Below are 15490 nucleotides of genomic sequence, written 5' to 3'. Positions count from 1 at the left end.
AAAACACTTTTCCTGTGGGAGACCAGAAAAATACAACAGATGCTACGATCAGCAAAAGACAGTAGAAACCCCCTCACCTCTGCAGGAGTATACCGCATACCCTGCAGCTGCGGACAAGTTTACATCAGGACCACACAGCAGAGGATCCAGACAAGAATAAAAGAACATTGCAGACTTGAAAGAACATTGCAGACTTGGCCAACCTGAGAGCCAGTTTGGTGTAGTGGTTAAGAGCGTGGGACTCTAATCTGGAGAACTGGGTTTGATTCCTCACTCCTCCACTTGAAGCCAGCTGGGTGACCTTGGTTAAGTCACAGCTCCTAGCTCTCTCAGCCCCACCCACCTCACAGGTTTTTTGTTGTGGGGATAATAATGACATACTTTGTAAACCGCTGAGTGGGTGTTAAGTCATCCTGGAAGGCGGTATATAAATTGAATGTCATCATCATCATCATCAAAATCAGCAGTGGCTGAACACAGCCTAACTCAAACAAGACACAGTATCTTATTCCAGATCACTAAAATACTGGACCACACATTCAACTACTTTGTCAGATTGCACAGGGAAGCCATTGAAATTCATAAGCATAGGCACAATTTCAACAGGAAAGAAGAGAGTTTAAGAATGAATAGGGCATGGTTTCCAGTCCTGAAAAACACCAGACTTGGCCACACTGCAGACTTGGCCAACCTGAAAAATCAGCAGTGGCTGAACATAGTCTAACTCAAACAGGACAGAGTATCTTATGCCAGGACACTAAAATACTGGACAACACATCCAACTACTTTGTCAGATTACACAGGGAAGCCATTGAAATTCATAAGCATAGGCACAATTTCAACAGGAAAGAAGAGAGTTTAAGAATGAACAGGGCATGGTTTCCAGTCCTGAAAAACACCAGACTAACAAAATACTCTACATCTTACAATAGCCCTGCAGATAAGATTAGCATATCAACCACCAATCCAGATGCAAAAGAACCTCCTCAGGATACATTGAAGCTTCCCCTCCATTAGCATTCCATACCCTGGGAAACTCTTACAGTCTTTCGGTGCTACACCTCTGAAGATGCCAGTCACAGCTGCTGGCGAAACGTCAGGAACTACGATGCCAAGACCATGGCCATAGAGCCCAGAAAATCTACAATTAACATTCTCCGGCCGTAAAAGCCTTCGACTAGACTATGAGAGGGTTTACGACTATGAATTCCCACTTCCATGTATACATTTTAATCAGCTTTCAACTTGGCAAGTCAGACAAAAAAGCCCCATGAAATCAGACTACAAAATCTATCTAACCTAGGTTTCAGAGAGGTCTCCATTTTATAAAAAAAAATGCTTTGTAGAGAATTTTAGAAATAGATTTTTACATCATTAAATTAAGCATGTCCACTCTGTGGTTCCAACCATCTGACAATTGAGTTCTGTTGGATTCCTAGAAGCATCCTGTTAGTTATAATCACCTTACCACAAATCTCAGAATGATTCTTTAAGAACAAGACTGTGGTTTTCTCAGATTTATTAATGATCAGTAAACCTATACTTTAAAATCAGTAAACTGGTGCTTAAAATCTGTTCATGTACTGTTACCTGTTGAGATTAGGGACTTTAATTGTCTTCCATAGGCAAGAAGAATATTAGAAATAATGTACACAGGAAGGGTGCCACCATGGAATCTTATTACCTACAAAACAAGGATGTTTTATAGGCATGCAATCATCATCCTAAACTTATAATATGAAAAATTCAGTACTTACATATGGGAAGTGCTTCAATAAACACCACTAATTCTCACAACGCTAAGTTAGGTCTGTGTTACCAGTTCATAGCATTGATCAGGGCTTTTTTTCTGGGAAAGGAGGTGGTGGAACTCAGTGGGTTGCCCTCGGAGAAAATGGTCACATGGCTGGTGGCCCCGCCCCCTGATCTCCAGACAGAGGGGAGTTTAGATTGCCCTCCGCGCCTCTTGGTGGTGTGGAGGGCAATCTCAACTCCCCTCTGTCTCGAGATCAGGGGGCGGGGCCACCAGCCATGTGACCATTTTCAAGAGGTTCCAGAACTCTGTTCCACCGCGTTCCAGCTGAAAAAAAGCCCTGGCATTGAGGCTAAGACATAGTGGCTTGCTTACATCTATCCAGCAAGTTCACAGATCCGCTGAGACTGAGACTTCCAAACCATAGTGCAGCTGATGACCTTACCAATCCACAAGAGGCTGCAATTGTTAAAAGCAGCCCATTTTCATCTTCAGGTTTATACGCTGGGTTTGGAAGATGTGATATTCATAAAGTACACCCAGAAAAGTGCATGTATTACTCAATTCTGAAATGGCGTACACCCACAGAAATTGTTGAAAAAACCCATAGAGGGTAGAGAAACAGTAGCGTTTCCTGTCTATAGATTTAGAAATCTGCTATCAACATAGCAAAATCATCAGCTTGCAGACTGCCGTTAAGTATGGCTGACGGTTTACATTCTCAGAACATGCAGAATGATAACATCAGTTCTTCATTTAAATCAGAGGTACCCTAGCCATGTTCCAACAGGCTGAACAAAGCACACCAAGCGTGTATCTGCCAGGTGCTTTAGACCAACACCCACAGCCTCTCATTTTTGGAATCCCAAACAGGAAGAGGGGGGAAGGGGGAGGCTCATCAGTCCTCTTGTGGATAGCAACTTGTGAAGGCCTGCTTCAAATTAAAGCCCAAACTGAACCTGATACTTCTTCTCCCAACATAAACTACTTGGAACAAATTTGCATTGAATTTCATCTGGTTCTCTGGTGTCGAGTTACCCAGTTTGCAGATACCCTTTTAGGGCTTTTTCACTTGCTTAGGACTTTATCATCGGGCATAATTTGATGTCATTTGTGAAGTTGGAAGGATCATGGCTGTTGTGGGTTTTCCGGGCTGTGTTGCTGTGGTCTTGGCATTGTAGTTCCTGACGTTTCGCCAGCAGCTGTGGCTGGCATCTTCAGAGGTGTAGCACCAAAAGACAGAGATCTCTCAGTGTCCTCTGTCTTTTGGTGCTACACCTCTGAAGATGTCAGTCACAGCTGCTGGCGAAACGTCAGGAACTACAATGCCAAGACCACGGCAATACAGCCCGGAAAACCCACAACAACCATCGTTCTCCGGCCGTGAAAGCCTTCGACAATACATTGGAAGGATCACTTCCTATGACAGCACTAACAGAAATTAATTCAAAAAGATGTGGGGTTGGAACCCACCTAGAATTTCCATGGGCATGGGGGTGGGGGGTGCTGATTTCCCCTTCGCACAGCAGTCCGAAATATCCCCCGAAATGCTTCTATTCCCCCCGCAAGGAATAGCTTGTGAGGCATCAGGTGTCTCCTCTGCAGGGAAGAGGAACCCGTGGAAATCACCTCGCCCCTCTCACCCATGGAAATCCTAGGTGGATCCAAGCCATATTAATTAACCCATCCTGTGTGGTTTAATCTAATTCTGATAACGTATAAAGGGTAACAAATTAAACAAACTATTCTTACCTGGCCAAGGACTTGCAGAAAAGAGGTCCTGATGGTTACCTAATTCAACACACACATTAAAAACAATGCATTTTTTCAAGTAATCTTTTAAACAATATAAAACTCAGGGCTCATTTCGAAGGGGAACGTGCCGGAACGCAGTTCCGGCAGTTCCCCAAAGAGGTCACATGTCAGGTGGCCCCGCCCACCTGACTCTCGGCCATTTTAGGCCCATTTCAGCCTGGATTGGGGCTGAAACAGCCCGGACCGGGCCTCTGACAGGTGGTGGATCACTCTCCCACTCAGCAGCGGCCCGAACCTGACCATTTTGGGCCCCTTTTCGGACATTTTCAGCCCCTTTTTGCCATTTTGGGCCCAATTTCGGCCCTGAATGGCAAGGATTGGGTCCAAAACAGCCAGGATAGGTGATGTCAGGGGTGTGGTATATGCAAATCAGCTATGCTAATGACACACTTCTGGAAATGGCAAGGGGCGTGGCATATGCTAATGAGTTATGCTAATGAGTTCCTCCAGCTCTTTTTCTACAAAATGACCCCTGATAAAACCAAAAACTTAGCTCAACCACATTGAAGGTCAAAGCTCAATTCCATTGCTATTAATCAATGCAGGTTTTCAAAGTCCTTCACTGATTTGTCAGTGTGGTACTGAAATCATGTACTTTCAACGTGAAGTGGGTGGGGGAGGGGGGGCGAGTTTTGATGACTTTGACTTACTTCATATTGACAATCTGAAGACGAATAAATATTCAATACTGGAACTGTTGTGTCATTTTCAGGTTGTGCGACGTGCAGTTTTGCAGAAATCTCCGTTGAAGATGGAACCCTATAATGGTTCCATATTAAAAAAAATTAATATGCAGATAAACAATTTTGAAGTCGCTCCAAAGGTTTCAAATCAATAACTACTGGCCTTTGTGGGAAACTTGTTGCTCAACAAACTAGGAGTGACCTTTTTTATCTGTCGATACTGCTTACCAAACCAATTAAACCTCACAGCCCCTAAACACATCAATGTCTGAAACAGACATAACACTACCAAGTCACAGTGGATATTTAACACCAAATGTTGCCTTCTCCAGTGGTACCCAGTGTGATCCGGGTACCATTGAAGAAGACTGAGATTTGGAAGAGCAGCTGTGAGGGAATTAGGAAAGATCCTTAAAGATCAAGATGTCTCTCATGATCAAGATAATACAAATGATGGTATTTCCCATTATGATGTATGGATGTGAAAGTTGGACAGTGAAGAAAGCTGACAGGAAGAAATTTGAAATGTGGTGCTGGAGGAGAGTTCTGCAGATACTACGGACAGCCAAAAAGACAAATAAGTGAGTACTAGATCAAATCAAGCCTGAATTCTCCCTAGAAGCTAAAATGACAAAACTGAGGCTATTGTACTTTGGTCACATCATGAGATGACAAGATTCTCTGGAAAAGTTAATAATACTAGGAAAAGTGGAAGGCAGTAGGAAGACCTAACATGAGATAGCTGGACTCAATAAAAGAAGTCACGTCCCCCAGTTTGCAGGATCTGAGCAAGTGTGTTAATGATAGGACATTCTGGAGGTCTTTCCTTCATAGGGTCGCCATAAGTTGGAGGCAGCAGCGGCGCTGGGTTTTCGGCGCCTACGGCCGGCTGTCGAACCAGGCACCCATGCATGCGCATGCACACACGCTCCGGGCTGCGTGATGACATCACGTGTGACGTCATCATGGGCGTGCGCATGCTACCAGCCCAATCGCTGTGGCTGGTGGCTGGGACGGCGGGTGGCTGTGATGGCGGGCAGGTGGCCTCTGAGCTCTCCTGCTCGGTTGCCCTGCGCCGCCGCAGACGCCTGCCCACAGCTGCTGCGCCCGGCCGTGGGCGTGTGATGGTGGCGGTGGCAGCGTGGGGTGGGAGGGCTAGGAGGCTGCAGCTCCGTGGCATGAGCTCCCACCCCCCGCGCCTCCTCCGGCGCCCCCTCTGGCACCCCACGCCCTGAGGCCACCGCCTACCTGGCCTCAAAGGGCACGCTGGCCCTGGTTGGAAGCGACTTGATGACACATCACACACACTCAGTGTGATGCCCATGGGCACCATGATGCCTCTTGATTTATTTCCTGGTGCCCAGTTGCTCCTTCCCCAGAGTATATTTTCTCTAAAGCTAAAAGCCAATCCTGACTTTCTCCACTTCACTGGAATAGGAAGCGCTTTAGAAGAGCCCGAGTTGTTCCCTCTGTGTCTGCAGAGAACACCCATTTGGAGACAGCTGCCTCCATTATAGAAGCTCCCAACCTTTTTTAAATTGGATCAAGCCCACCACGGAAGCCATTTTGTTGTGGCACCCAATACCTGTTCTCAAAATTCCAAAGTGGCCAACAATTCAACAAGGTTGGAGACCCTTGGCCTACTGTAACCGGAAGTGGCTCTCCAGGGTCTGGAGTAGAGCTCTTTCACATCTACTACTACCTGATCCTTTTAACTGGTGATTACCCGATGGTGATTACCTGATGGAGATTAAACCTGTGATCTGCTGCCAGCAAAGCAGATGCCCTACCGCTATGGCCCTATGTGGATATTACTCAGTGCCCTGTTGCTTCCCCAAGTAGTTTCAAACGTGCATAAACGATGCCAAAGCTAGACTGTCTAATGCCATTGCATATTTGATGCAATCACCTGCAATAGGATACTTACTTACCATGTGTTAAAAGCGTCTAAGAAACTACAAGAGCTGAACATGGATCCCTTGAGCATTTTATCAGTATACAGCAACTGAGGGTAGGTGGGGACAATCTGTATCAGGAATGAACATCGCGGTAATGAAGGATATAGCTCCCCCCCTCGCACAACATTTTCTAAGCTCCAATTCTTCCTGGAGCTGCTATATGCCCGGTTGGATTTGTAAGTTTCCCTCCAGCTAATTAGCAGTTCTGGAAAATCATTTGAAGCGAGATGGAACAGTTAACTCTCTGATTCCTTTCGATCTGAATATTGAAATGCTTACAATGTTCTTACTAAAAAAACCCTTCTTGCGAGCCATTCGCTGATCTGCCCAGCACTGCATTCAACCTTAAAATATTTCTCCTTTCAGTACAGAAGAAAGACATCAAGTAACGAGAAATTCTTACTGAGACAATGTTAAGGAGTCCTCATGGGACCACGGGATATGAAGTCGGTATACACTAGGTTTTCTTTCTGGAAACGGCAAATAAAAGTCATAACAGAAGAGAGTTGTTACGGCTGGCTACATGTTCGTTCAACTGGAGTAAGTTGATGATTTTTCTGCTATCCCGTCTGTTAAAACAAAGCTATTAAAATACATATTCATTGAGAAAAGCAAACTGTTCAGTCTCTTCCCATCTCCCTTGGAGCCCACAAACTGTCTCACCCAGATTGCCATGTGCCAAGGCAAGGCCTGGGTAGCCAAAACAGAGGTCAAGCAAATCAAATCAATGGACATTTTTCACTTCCCTTTTCTTACTTTTTTGGCACTGCAAAGGCTTTTTTGGGGGGGGCATGAAAGTTATATAGATAGGGAGGTAGTTTCTTGACAGACAGACACAGAATGGAGGAAACGCCAGTAACTTTTGACAGACTACTTTTGACTGTGCAAGAAGTTAAGTCCCCCCCCCCCGCCCGCCACACACACACACAGGCGTTGGGCACTGAATAGAGAACTTTCAGTCTCAATTTAAAAGCAGCTATCCAGGCCCTAGACTCTACTCTAAGCACAGTTCCTGCAACACAGCTCGGGACTCCTGCCGTCTGGCATACAAATTGATGGAGTACACGGTCCAGAGATTCAGAGACCTCATTTATCCAAACAGCAGCCCCCAATGAAATCTGGCTTACTGGAAAGAATTAGGAAGAGACTGAGCTGGCAGTCACAAAACCTTTGTGTAAGATTCTCAGCACAAACTCTTTTAATGAACTAAAGTTAATATAAAGTCAACCCTGGAATGATCACCATCAAGAGACTAGCATTAAGAAAAAAAACATTTTTAAAACAATTGCATCATTCATTTACAAGCAAACATACACAAAATTGCTTGTTTTTCTGACCACCTTTGTTCTCCAATGGTTGTCAGGAAAATGCCAGGATTAGACAAAAACAACTGTAGTTCAAAGGTGGCTTTCCCTCTGCATTATTTATTAAATATTAAAGCATTAAAGTAACTTTCAGTGCAATCCTAACTAGAGCTTACTCCAGGCTAAGGCCATTGATTTCAATGGGCTGAGACTGGAGTAACTCTGCTTAGGATTGTACTGTACGTCTCCTAATATATAAATAATGTAATTCCTGTCACATGCAGTGATTCTGCACACGTTGGATAATGCACTTCCAATCCTCTTTATAGATAATTTGGAATGGATTTTTTGGGTGCAGAACAAAAAATCCACCTCAAACGACTGATAAAGTGCATTGAAAGAGCATTATCCAACGTGTGCGGAATTGGCCATGGAGTCCCAAATCTCTTACCCATGATCAAAGCCTAGGTAGCTATTCCAATATTTGCTTTAAGTTCCTATTGCTAGGAACTTAACAGGCAAATTTTAAGTTGTTTCACAAGCTATCGTTGCTTTCAGCCTACTTCATAACCCAATCATATCATTTCTCCTCTCTAAACTTTAAATCCAGATTAGCTTCTTCACCAACACGGGGGGCTTCAGCAGTAAGTGACAAATCAAAATTATGTACTGACTTACGGTGGTCTGTTTTGTTTAAAGGACATTTGTGAAACAATAACAAAAAGTAAAACTGACCAAAAGCAGGAAAAAGAAAGATTTGGATGATTTCATGTGAAAATGGAAGAATGTAAGATTAGCCTCACTACTGAATGGATGCTGCTCAAATTCAAACGAGCAGATTTCACGTTTACTGACAAATCAGTAGGGTTTCCTGGTCCCTCTATCCTCTCAGCAGCAGGATAGGGGCCTGGAACTTACCCTCTTGCGCACGTTCCGGTGGCAGCATGATGTCACCTCTGGAAGTGACATCACCACACCTAGTGGGTGGCGACATCACTTCTGTAAGTGATGTCGTCGCGTTGGCCGTGGGAGTGCTCCTGTGCTCTGATGTGGCCGGTTTGGGCCCAAATCGGAGTGTAGGGATGCTCCCGTGGCCAACGCGAGGGGTGGGAGCGCGTGCACGGGGCGTGCTCCTGAGGTGCGTGCCCGTGGCAGGCACGCTCCGGGAGTTTGCCCCCACCCGCCGATCGCTAAGTGATCAGTGGATAAGGGGGCAAATCCCTGGGAGTTTGCCCGCCACCAGCAGGCACCTTTTAACCCTACAGATCAAGCAGATTTGCACATACACACGGTGTACTGTTCCAGCAGCAAGCTGAATATATTACTCAGTATGTACTAAACTAGAATGTATGCCTGTAGTTTTAAGAGAAGTGCATCCTGGAAGTTGTAGTGCCTTACCCCACAGGTTTCAGTTCCTGGGGCATTCAAAGCCTGCCAAATATTTGTTAGGGTCATTTCCTCCTTTGTTCAGTCACACCTTGGCAGGGAGAGGAGCAAGCCGTCTCTTTTTTCCCTCCACATTCACTTGGGTCTACAAAGCTCCACCATGGACCTTTATCCATGAAAGATGCACTCTCTCCTTTCGTTATTTAGTAGAACTGTGAGTAGAGATTCCTTGCATGGTATGAGGTTAAATAAAAACCATTTAAGTTTGTAACCCGTGTGTGTGCGTTGCCACTTGACGACAAGGGGCTGGGATTCCCTCCTCACGTCGGAATACATGGAGAAGCATATTTGCTAAAGTGGCACTTAATAATGTCTAATAAGTTTCATTGATTGAGGAGCTGGGCTACAATCAACTTTTTATAAATGAATGCAGGGTTCATTTTGAGGAGGAACGCACCGGAACACAGTTCCAGCAGTTCTCCACAGAGGTCACTTGTATGGTGGCCCCACCCACCTGATTTCCAGCCATTCTGGGCTCGTTTCCTGGGGGAACACTCCCCCATCTGGCAGCAGCCGAATCCTGGCCATTTGGGGCCCGATCCAGGCCATTTTGGGCCCCTTTCAACCATTTTGGGCCCAATTTGGGCCCCAAATGCCCACGATTGGTCCCAAAACAGTCAGGATTGGTCCCGAAACGGCCAGGATTGGGCCTCTGATAGGTGGTGGATCACACTCCCACTCAGCAGTGACCCGATCCTGACCATTTTGGGTCCCTTTTCAGCCATTTTCAGCCCTTTTGGGCCCAATTTCGGCCCGGAATGGCCATGATTGAGTCCAAAACAGCCAGGATAGGTGATGCCAGGGGGTGTGGCATCTGCAAATCAGTTATGCTAATGGCACACTTCCGGTCATGGCAAGGAGGTGGCATATGCTAATGAGTTGTGCTAATGAGTTCCTGCAGCTCTTTTTTTACAAAATGACCCCTGAATGAATGTATAAACAAATTGTATACTTATTTCTATCTTGCTGCCCTATAACAAATTATGCAGCAGGAGTGGTGGTTAACAAAAACAGGACAGGCAGAAGATTGCTGTAGAAGTTTAGAAGTGACTTCATAAAATATATTACCTTTGAATGACTGGCAGTGGCTCTCTACATAGAGTTTAAAAGCTTGGTATATCTAAGAAAACAGACAACATGTCATCAGTTTATTGGTGTTCCTGGAACCCATATTAGGCATTACTAACATAAAATGTAGGTATTTCAGAAATTAGTATTTATACCTGACCAAAGTGTTGAAGCTGAACATTGTGAATAAGGCCAGTTGAATTTAATACAATTTTGCTTGAAGAAAATCCTGCAGAAATTATTGCCTTGTGTTAGAATTGTTGTTAGTAAAATCTAGTGCAAAGAATGCAAGGGAAATATTCCATTTGTTAGAAGATTGATGATTTACACCTAAAACCATTGCTAAACTTACTCATACTCAATCAGCTCAAGTGAAAAAGCAATAACTCTTCCAAGCATAAATGAAAAGGTAGTTTTGCAATGGAAAATCCAATGAATTAAACCTACCGAAAGAAAAGAGGTGGGTCACAGGGAGTTGCACTGTTCTAGAGGCCTCGTTAAAGAACTCACAATCCAAAGTAAACTGCAACAAAGAGATATGAAAGTAACTATGATTCCTACCACTGGCCTGTACAAATCAGCGCAATTCAGAGGCAAACAGTTGGACTCAGCACCAGGTGACCTAATTTCAAGAACCAACTTGGCCACAGACCCACTGAATGTGCAAGTTATTTCAAGTCTTCTTTTTAAAAGTTAGAATTTCTTTTTTAATTTTCGAAATTGTAACATGTACAACAAGAGGGTCCTGAAATAAAGCCACAAGACCTATTTCACAAAGACACGGATCTTGAGCCTTATGATAAAGATGGAAAGTGAGATCTTACAATTAAGTCTCTATCTTTCTGTGTCAACAGTGGATACTTTGTACATGGCAGTTTTGACAATGTCGGGATGCCCTTTTACAACGAATGTCGGGATGCCCTTTTACAACGAATGTCGGGATGCCCTTTTACAACGAATGTCGGGATGCCCTTTTACAGTTTCCTCTTTGTGGAGACTGAAGTACAGTGTGCTTTAGGAGTACAGAATTACCCAAGAGAGCACAAACAGTATAGCCAATGGTATGCTATCCAACAGCAAAGGTATAAACAGCAGCTCTTTCCATGAGTTGTAACACTGGTTGGTCTCTTTGCACACACTGCCACAGATCTGCATTCTCACACATAACAAATTGTTTCATCTGCCACTAAATCATATATTTATTTCTATCTCGCTGTCCTATCCACTGTTAATTTTAAATTTTAACTTCTGCTGTTTTATTGCTTTAAAAAGTTTTATTGCTCCTGGTTTTACAGACTTATTGATCGTTTTTATCTTATTCTTGCAGACAGCCTTGAGAACCGGAATGGTTATGAGGAGGCGGTATATAAATAAAGTAAATTAAATTCCAATGCAAAAAAACACAGGGAAGCATACACAATATTTCTTGGTAGAAAAACCAGTGAGTCGCACTGTTTTTACCTTATTGCCATTGACAGCTGGTACATGGAGTACAAGATGAGTCAAAGAAGGATAGTCTTGAAGCTTCAGAGTCACTGCCTAAAAAACACAATACGTAACAGTAAAAACATTTATTTGAACTGAAAAGCATTTTTGAACTTTAAAAAAAGAAGAAATAAGGATTATACTTGAGCTTATAAGAGCACTAAAATTATGAAAAGCTATATATGATCTTGAATGAATTGTTGCAAAACAGCTTATTTATATTCTTGCTGGGTTTTATAATATTGAATAAATTAAAAATGTCAAATAAGCATTTAGTGTTGTGGCAATCAAGTCATGGATATTTTACCTTAACGGTTGGCAGTAATTCAGCCTTCCAAGATAAGTCAACACCTTGTAGGCTGTAAAAGTTAATATTTTATGATTAAAAAAATTAGTATACTTTTAACAGAAGTAAGTTAGATAGGGGGTTGAACCCGAGTGAAGGGAAAATAGCAGCCAACGCTGTTCTACAAATGATTACATACAAGCAGTTCTCCTGCACCCGCTGATTCAGCTATGCAGATCATTGGATCTAGTTTCAGGTTTCACAATTAGCATCATCGTGCAAAATGTGGACTGGCGCCTTTGGATGCAAGTTTATAGTCCTGAATATTTATTTAGTATTAATTAATTTGGCACTCACAATCACTGTACCCCTTTTCATATTTCAAGTTCTTGACAACAGAATCACTGTTATCAACTCTTACTACTGCTGAAAGCATCAGCTTCTCGTCGCAGACACATCATATGAGATGGTTTCTACAGGGATACCATTTCCGCATAGATTGGTTTAATCGAATTTACTAGCAACAAAGCCCGTTCTGGGGAAAAAATAAAATGGGCTCTAGAAAGGGGAGGGTGGGCTGGTGAGCATTCCCTCCTCCTCCGTCACTGATCCTGGCCGGATAAAAGCGGGGGGGGGGGGGGCGGGCATGGCCACCTCCTCGGTGTCTGATCCCAGCTGAGTGAAGGGGAGCGGGCATTGCCTCCTGCTCTGTACCTGATCCCAGCTGGGTGAAGGGGGGGGGTTGTCATCTGCTCCACTCCTGATCACAGCTGGGTGAAGAGGGGGGTGGGCATTGCCACCTACTCTGCTCTTGATCCTGGCTGGGAGAAGAAGGTGCCAGCATTGCCTCCTGCTCTGCACCTGATTCCAGCCGGGTGAAATGGGAGGGGGATTGCCACCTGCTCCACACATGATTCTGGAAAGTTGAATGGGGGGAGGGGCGGGCATTGCGTTATGCTCCATGCATGATTCCTAATGACACCTAGGACTATTACGGGTAGAGAACACTCCCAAACAGACTGTAGTTCCCGTAATACACTGAACAAATATTATTGTGCCAATTTACATATACTTTTATAGGTGATGTTAAAGAGCTAGTGCATAAATAACGGTGAATGAATAACAATAAAGATACAACAGCAGCCACCGGCCTTAAACAATTTGTGCCGGAGATAAGGAATGCAGTATCAACACACTCATTGACTGGTAAATTTCAAGCACGTTGGCAACCTCACAATAAATATTCCAATAAATACAAGAATAAATAGTCCAATAAATATGACATGCAAAGTTACAAGATTCTTTTACAGAAATAAGTATCCTCTTGTACAGGCTGAATTTGCGCTGCGAGTCTTTCTTGTTGGGAAAAGTGGTAGTGCCGTACAGTGGGAGTATCTGTCCTAGATAGTGCAGTCCTGTTTCCTTCCAAATTCTTCCTAAACTCGTATCTCTTCAATAAGAAGGATATATCGTATTGCTTCACGCAAACAGCCACCTCTAATATCTCCACTTTGACCCAATCGTTTAGGGGTGATCTAATCAAACCCACTCCAATCTGTGGGGGAGATCCAAAGTGTTCCAATGCGCCCTGACAGGATGCTAGCTATTTGCCTGTTTCGTGACCACTTTCTCAGGGGATAATGTCATTGAAGTATCCATCCCTCAATATTTCCAACCGAGTTCCTTCACTCAGACAATGAGATGGTGCATGATTCCGGCTGGGTGAAGGGGGGGGGGGGTGAGCATCGCCACCTGCTCCGCACTTGATCCCAGCCACATGAAGGGGAGATGGGCATTGCCAGCTGCTTCGAGCCTGATCCTGGTCAGATCAAGGTGGGGGGTGGGCATTGCCACATTCTCTGCTCCTGAACCCAGATGGGTGAAGGGGGAACGGGCATTGCCTCCTGCTTTGTGCCTGATTCTGGTCAGGTGAAGAGAGGTAGGCATTGTCCCCTGCTCTGCTCCTGATCCCAGCTGGGTGAAGGGGGGAATGGGCATTGCCTCCTGCTCCAATCTTGATCCCAGCTGGGTGAAGCGGGGGCAGACATTTCCACCCGCTCCGCTCCTGATCCCAGCCAAGTGAAGGAGTGGGTGTGCATTGCCACTTGCTCCGCTCCTGATCCTGGCTGGGTGAAGAGGGGAGCGAGCATTGCCTGCTGCTCCACTCTTGATCCCAGCTAGGTGAAGGGGGGGGGGTGGACATTTCCACCTACTCTGCTCCTGATCTCAGCTGGTTGAAAGGGTGAGCGGGTGTTGTCACCTTCTCTGCTCCTGATCCCATCCGGATGAAGATAGGGGGTGGGCATTGCCACCTGCTCCGCTCCTGATCCCAGTGGAGTGATGGTGGGAGGCGGGCAAAGCCACCTGCTCCACTCCTGATCCCAGCCGGGTGAATGTGGTGGGAGGGCATTGCCCTCTCTCTGCTCCTAATCCCAGCTGGGTGAAGGTGGGGGGGGGCAGGCATTGCCGCCTGCTCCATGCATGATCCCAACCAGGGCTTCCTGCCATGGCATGCTCACTGGAGGTCTGGCTGCCTCATCTAGGCTTCCCTCCACAGCAATGCCCTCAGGAGGCGAACCAGGGTAGGAAGTGAGTTGTCTTGAATATGTTTAGCCTTTTGTACAGTAGGATACCCCACCTACTGAAAGTTCTAGCAAAGACCAACAAATATCCACCAACTCAATATGAGTTGCATTAGACATGTGTATCTTTAGTCTCATATTATGATGTAGGCACAGTGTAAATGCTATTTTCTTATATGGAATCTGCTTCCATGCAGAAAATATATTTTCTATATCCTTAAGCATGATAAATGTGTGCACAAACTGTGTAGAAGTGAAGCACTAGTCTTCTTGCTTAAAAGCGAAGTTCAAGCGCCAACGAAATCAAGAGTGATTTCACAACAGTATCTTCACCTAATAAACCATGCTTTTTCTCAGAACATATGTAAGTTTGTAAAACCGCAGCGTAGCTGAGAATGCATTTACTCGTACTGGCCAAACTTGAATTACTGCAAGATTAAATTCATGACTGAACAAGCAGAGAACATGAACCTCTCTCTCACGCACAAAGGTTGGCACGGTGCGATGTGAACTGATGCAAGGCATTTGCATCAATATGGATGAATTCTAGACTTGCCAGAGATAACTGAACAGTAATAATTTCCAAGAATGAACTTGGACTCAAAGAGAATGGCATGCACATCAGATGTCTACCCCATGGAAGCTTATGCTAGAATAAAAATGTGTTAGACTGAAATATCACAAGCTTCCTCCTTGTTTCTGAATCTGCATGTTGGTTTATAAGTCATTCTGTGTCACAGTTGAAAGGAGGTATACCATTAACATATTTTAAACAGTGCGGTACCATGCTCAGCTGCTTATCAGTTTCCGTGTAACAGAGCAGTACAAGATGGTTTGCTGAGAGTAAAAGGATTCATGGCAGAAGGCAGGCCACTGAACTATATGCATTTTAGTGAGATTCAGGGCTTTTTTTCAGCTGGAAGGCAATGGAACGGAGTTCCGGAACCTCTTGAAAATGGTCACATGGCTGGAGGCCCCGCCCCCTGATCTCCAGACAGAGGGGAGTTTAGATTGCCCGCCGTGCCGCCGAGAGGTGTAGAGGGCAATCTCAACTCCCCTCTGTCTGGAGATCAGGGGGCGGGGCCACCAGCCATGTGACCATTTTCTCTG

The 15490-nt window shown here is 44.8% G+C and overlaps 1 protein-coding gene across 2 annotated transcripts in view; it reads right to left on the bottom strand.

Moving 5' to 3' along the window:
- Positions 1-15490, bottom strand: part of PGAP1 (post-GPI attachment to proteins inositol deacylase 1) — a 74752-nt gene that overhangs the window by 20589 nt on the left and 38673 nt on the right. For both annotated transcript variants that reach the window (XM_054971646.1, XM_054971647.1), the window contains exons 12-20: positions 11820-11871; positions 11489-11566; positions 10475-10550; positions 10183-10256; positions 10028-10079; positions 6613-6679; positions 4219-4327; positions 3506-3544; positions 1591-1684 (exon numbers count right to left, since the gene is read on the bottom strand). In XM_054971646.1, coding sequence (XP_054827621.1) covers positions 1591-1684; positions 3506-3544; positions 4219-4327; positions 6613-6679; positions 10028-10079; positions 10183-10256; positions 10475-10550; positions 11489-11566; positions 11820-11871 — 641 coding nt within the window. The remainder of the gene's footprint in view (positions 1-1590; positions 1685-3505; positions 3545-4218; positions 4328-6612; positions 6680-10027; positions 10080-10182; positions 10257-10474; positions 10551-11488; positions 11567-11819; positions 11872-15490) is intronic.

Source organism: Eublepharis macularius, chromosome 2 (genome assembly GCF_028583425.1).
Source record: "Eublepharis macularius isolate TG4126 chromosome 2, MPM_Emac_v1.0, whole genome shotgun sequence".
NCBI classification, from domain to species: Eukaryota; Metazoa; Chordata; class Lepidosauria; order Squamata; family Eublepharidae; genus Eublepharis; species Eublepharis macularius.
This window is presented reverse-complemented; position numbering and strand designations above follow the sequence as displayed.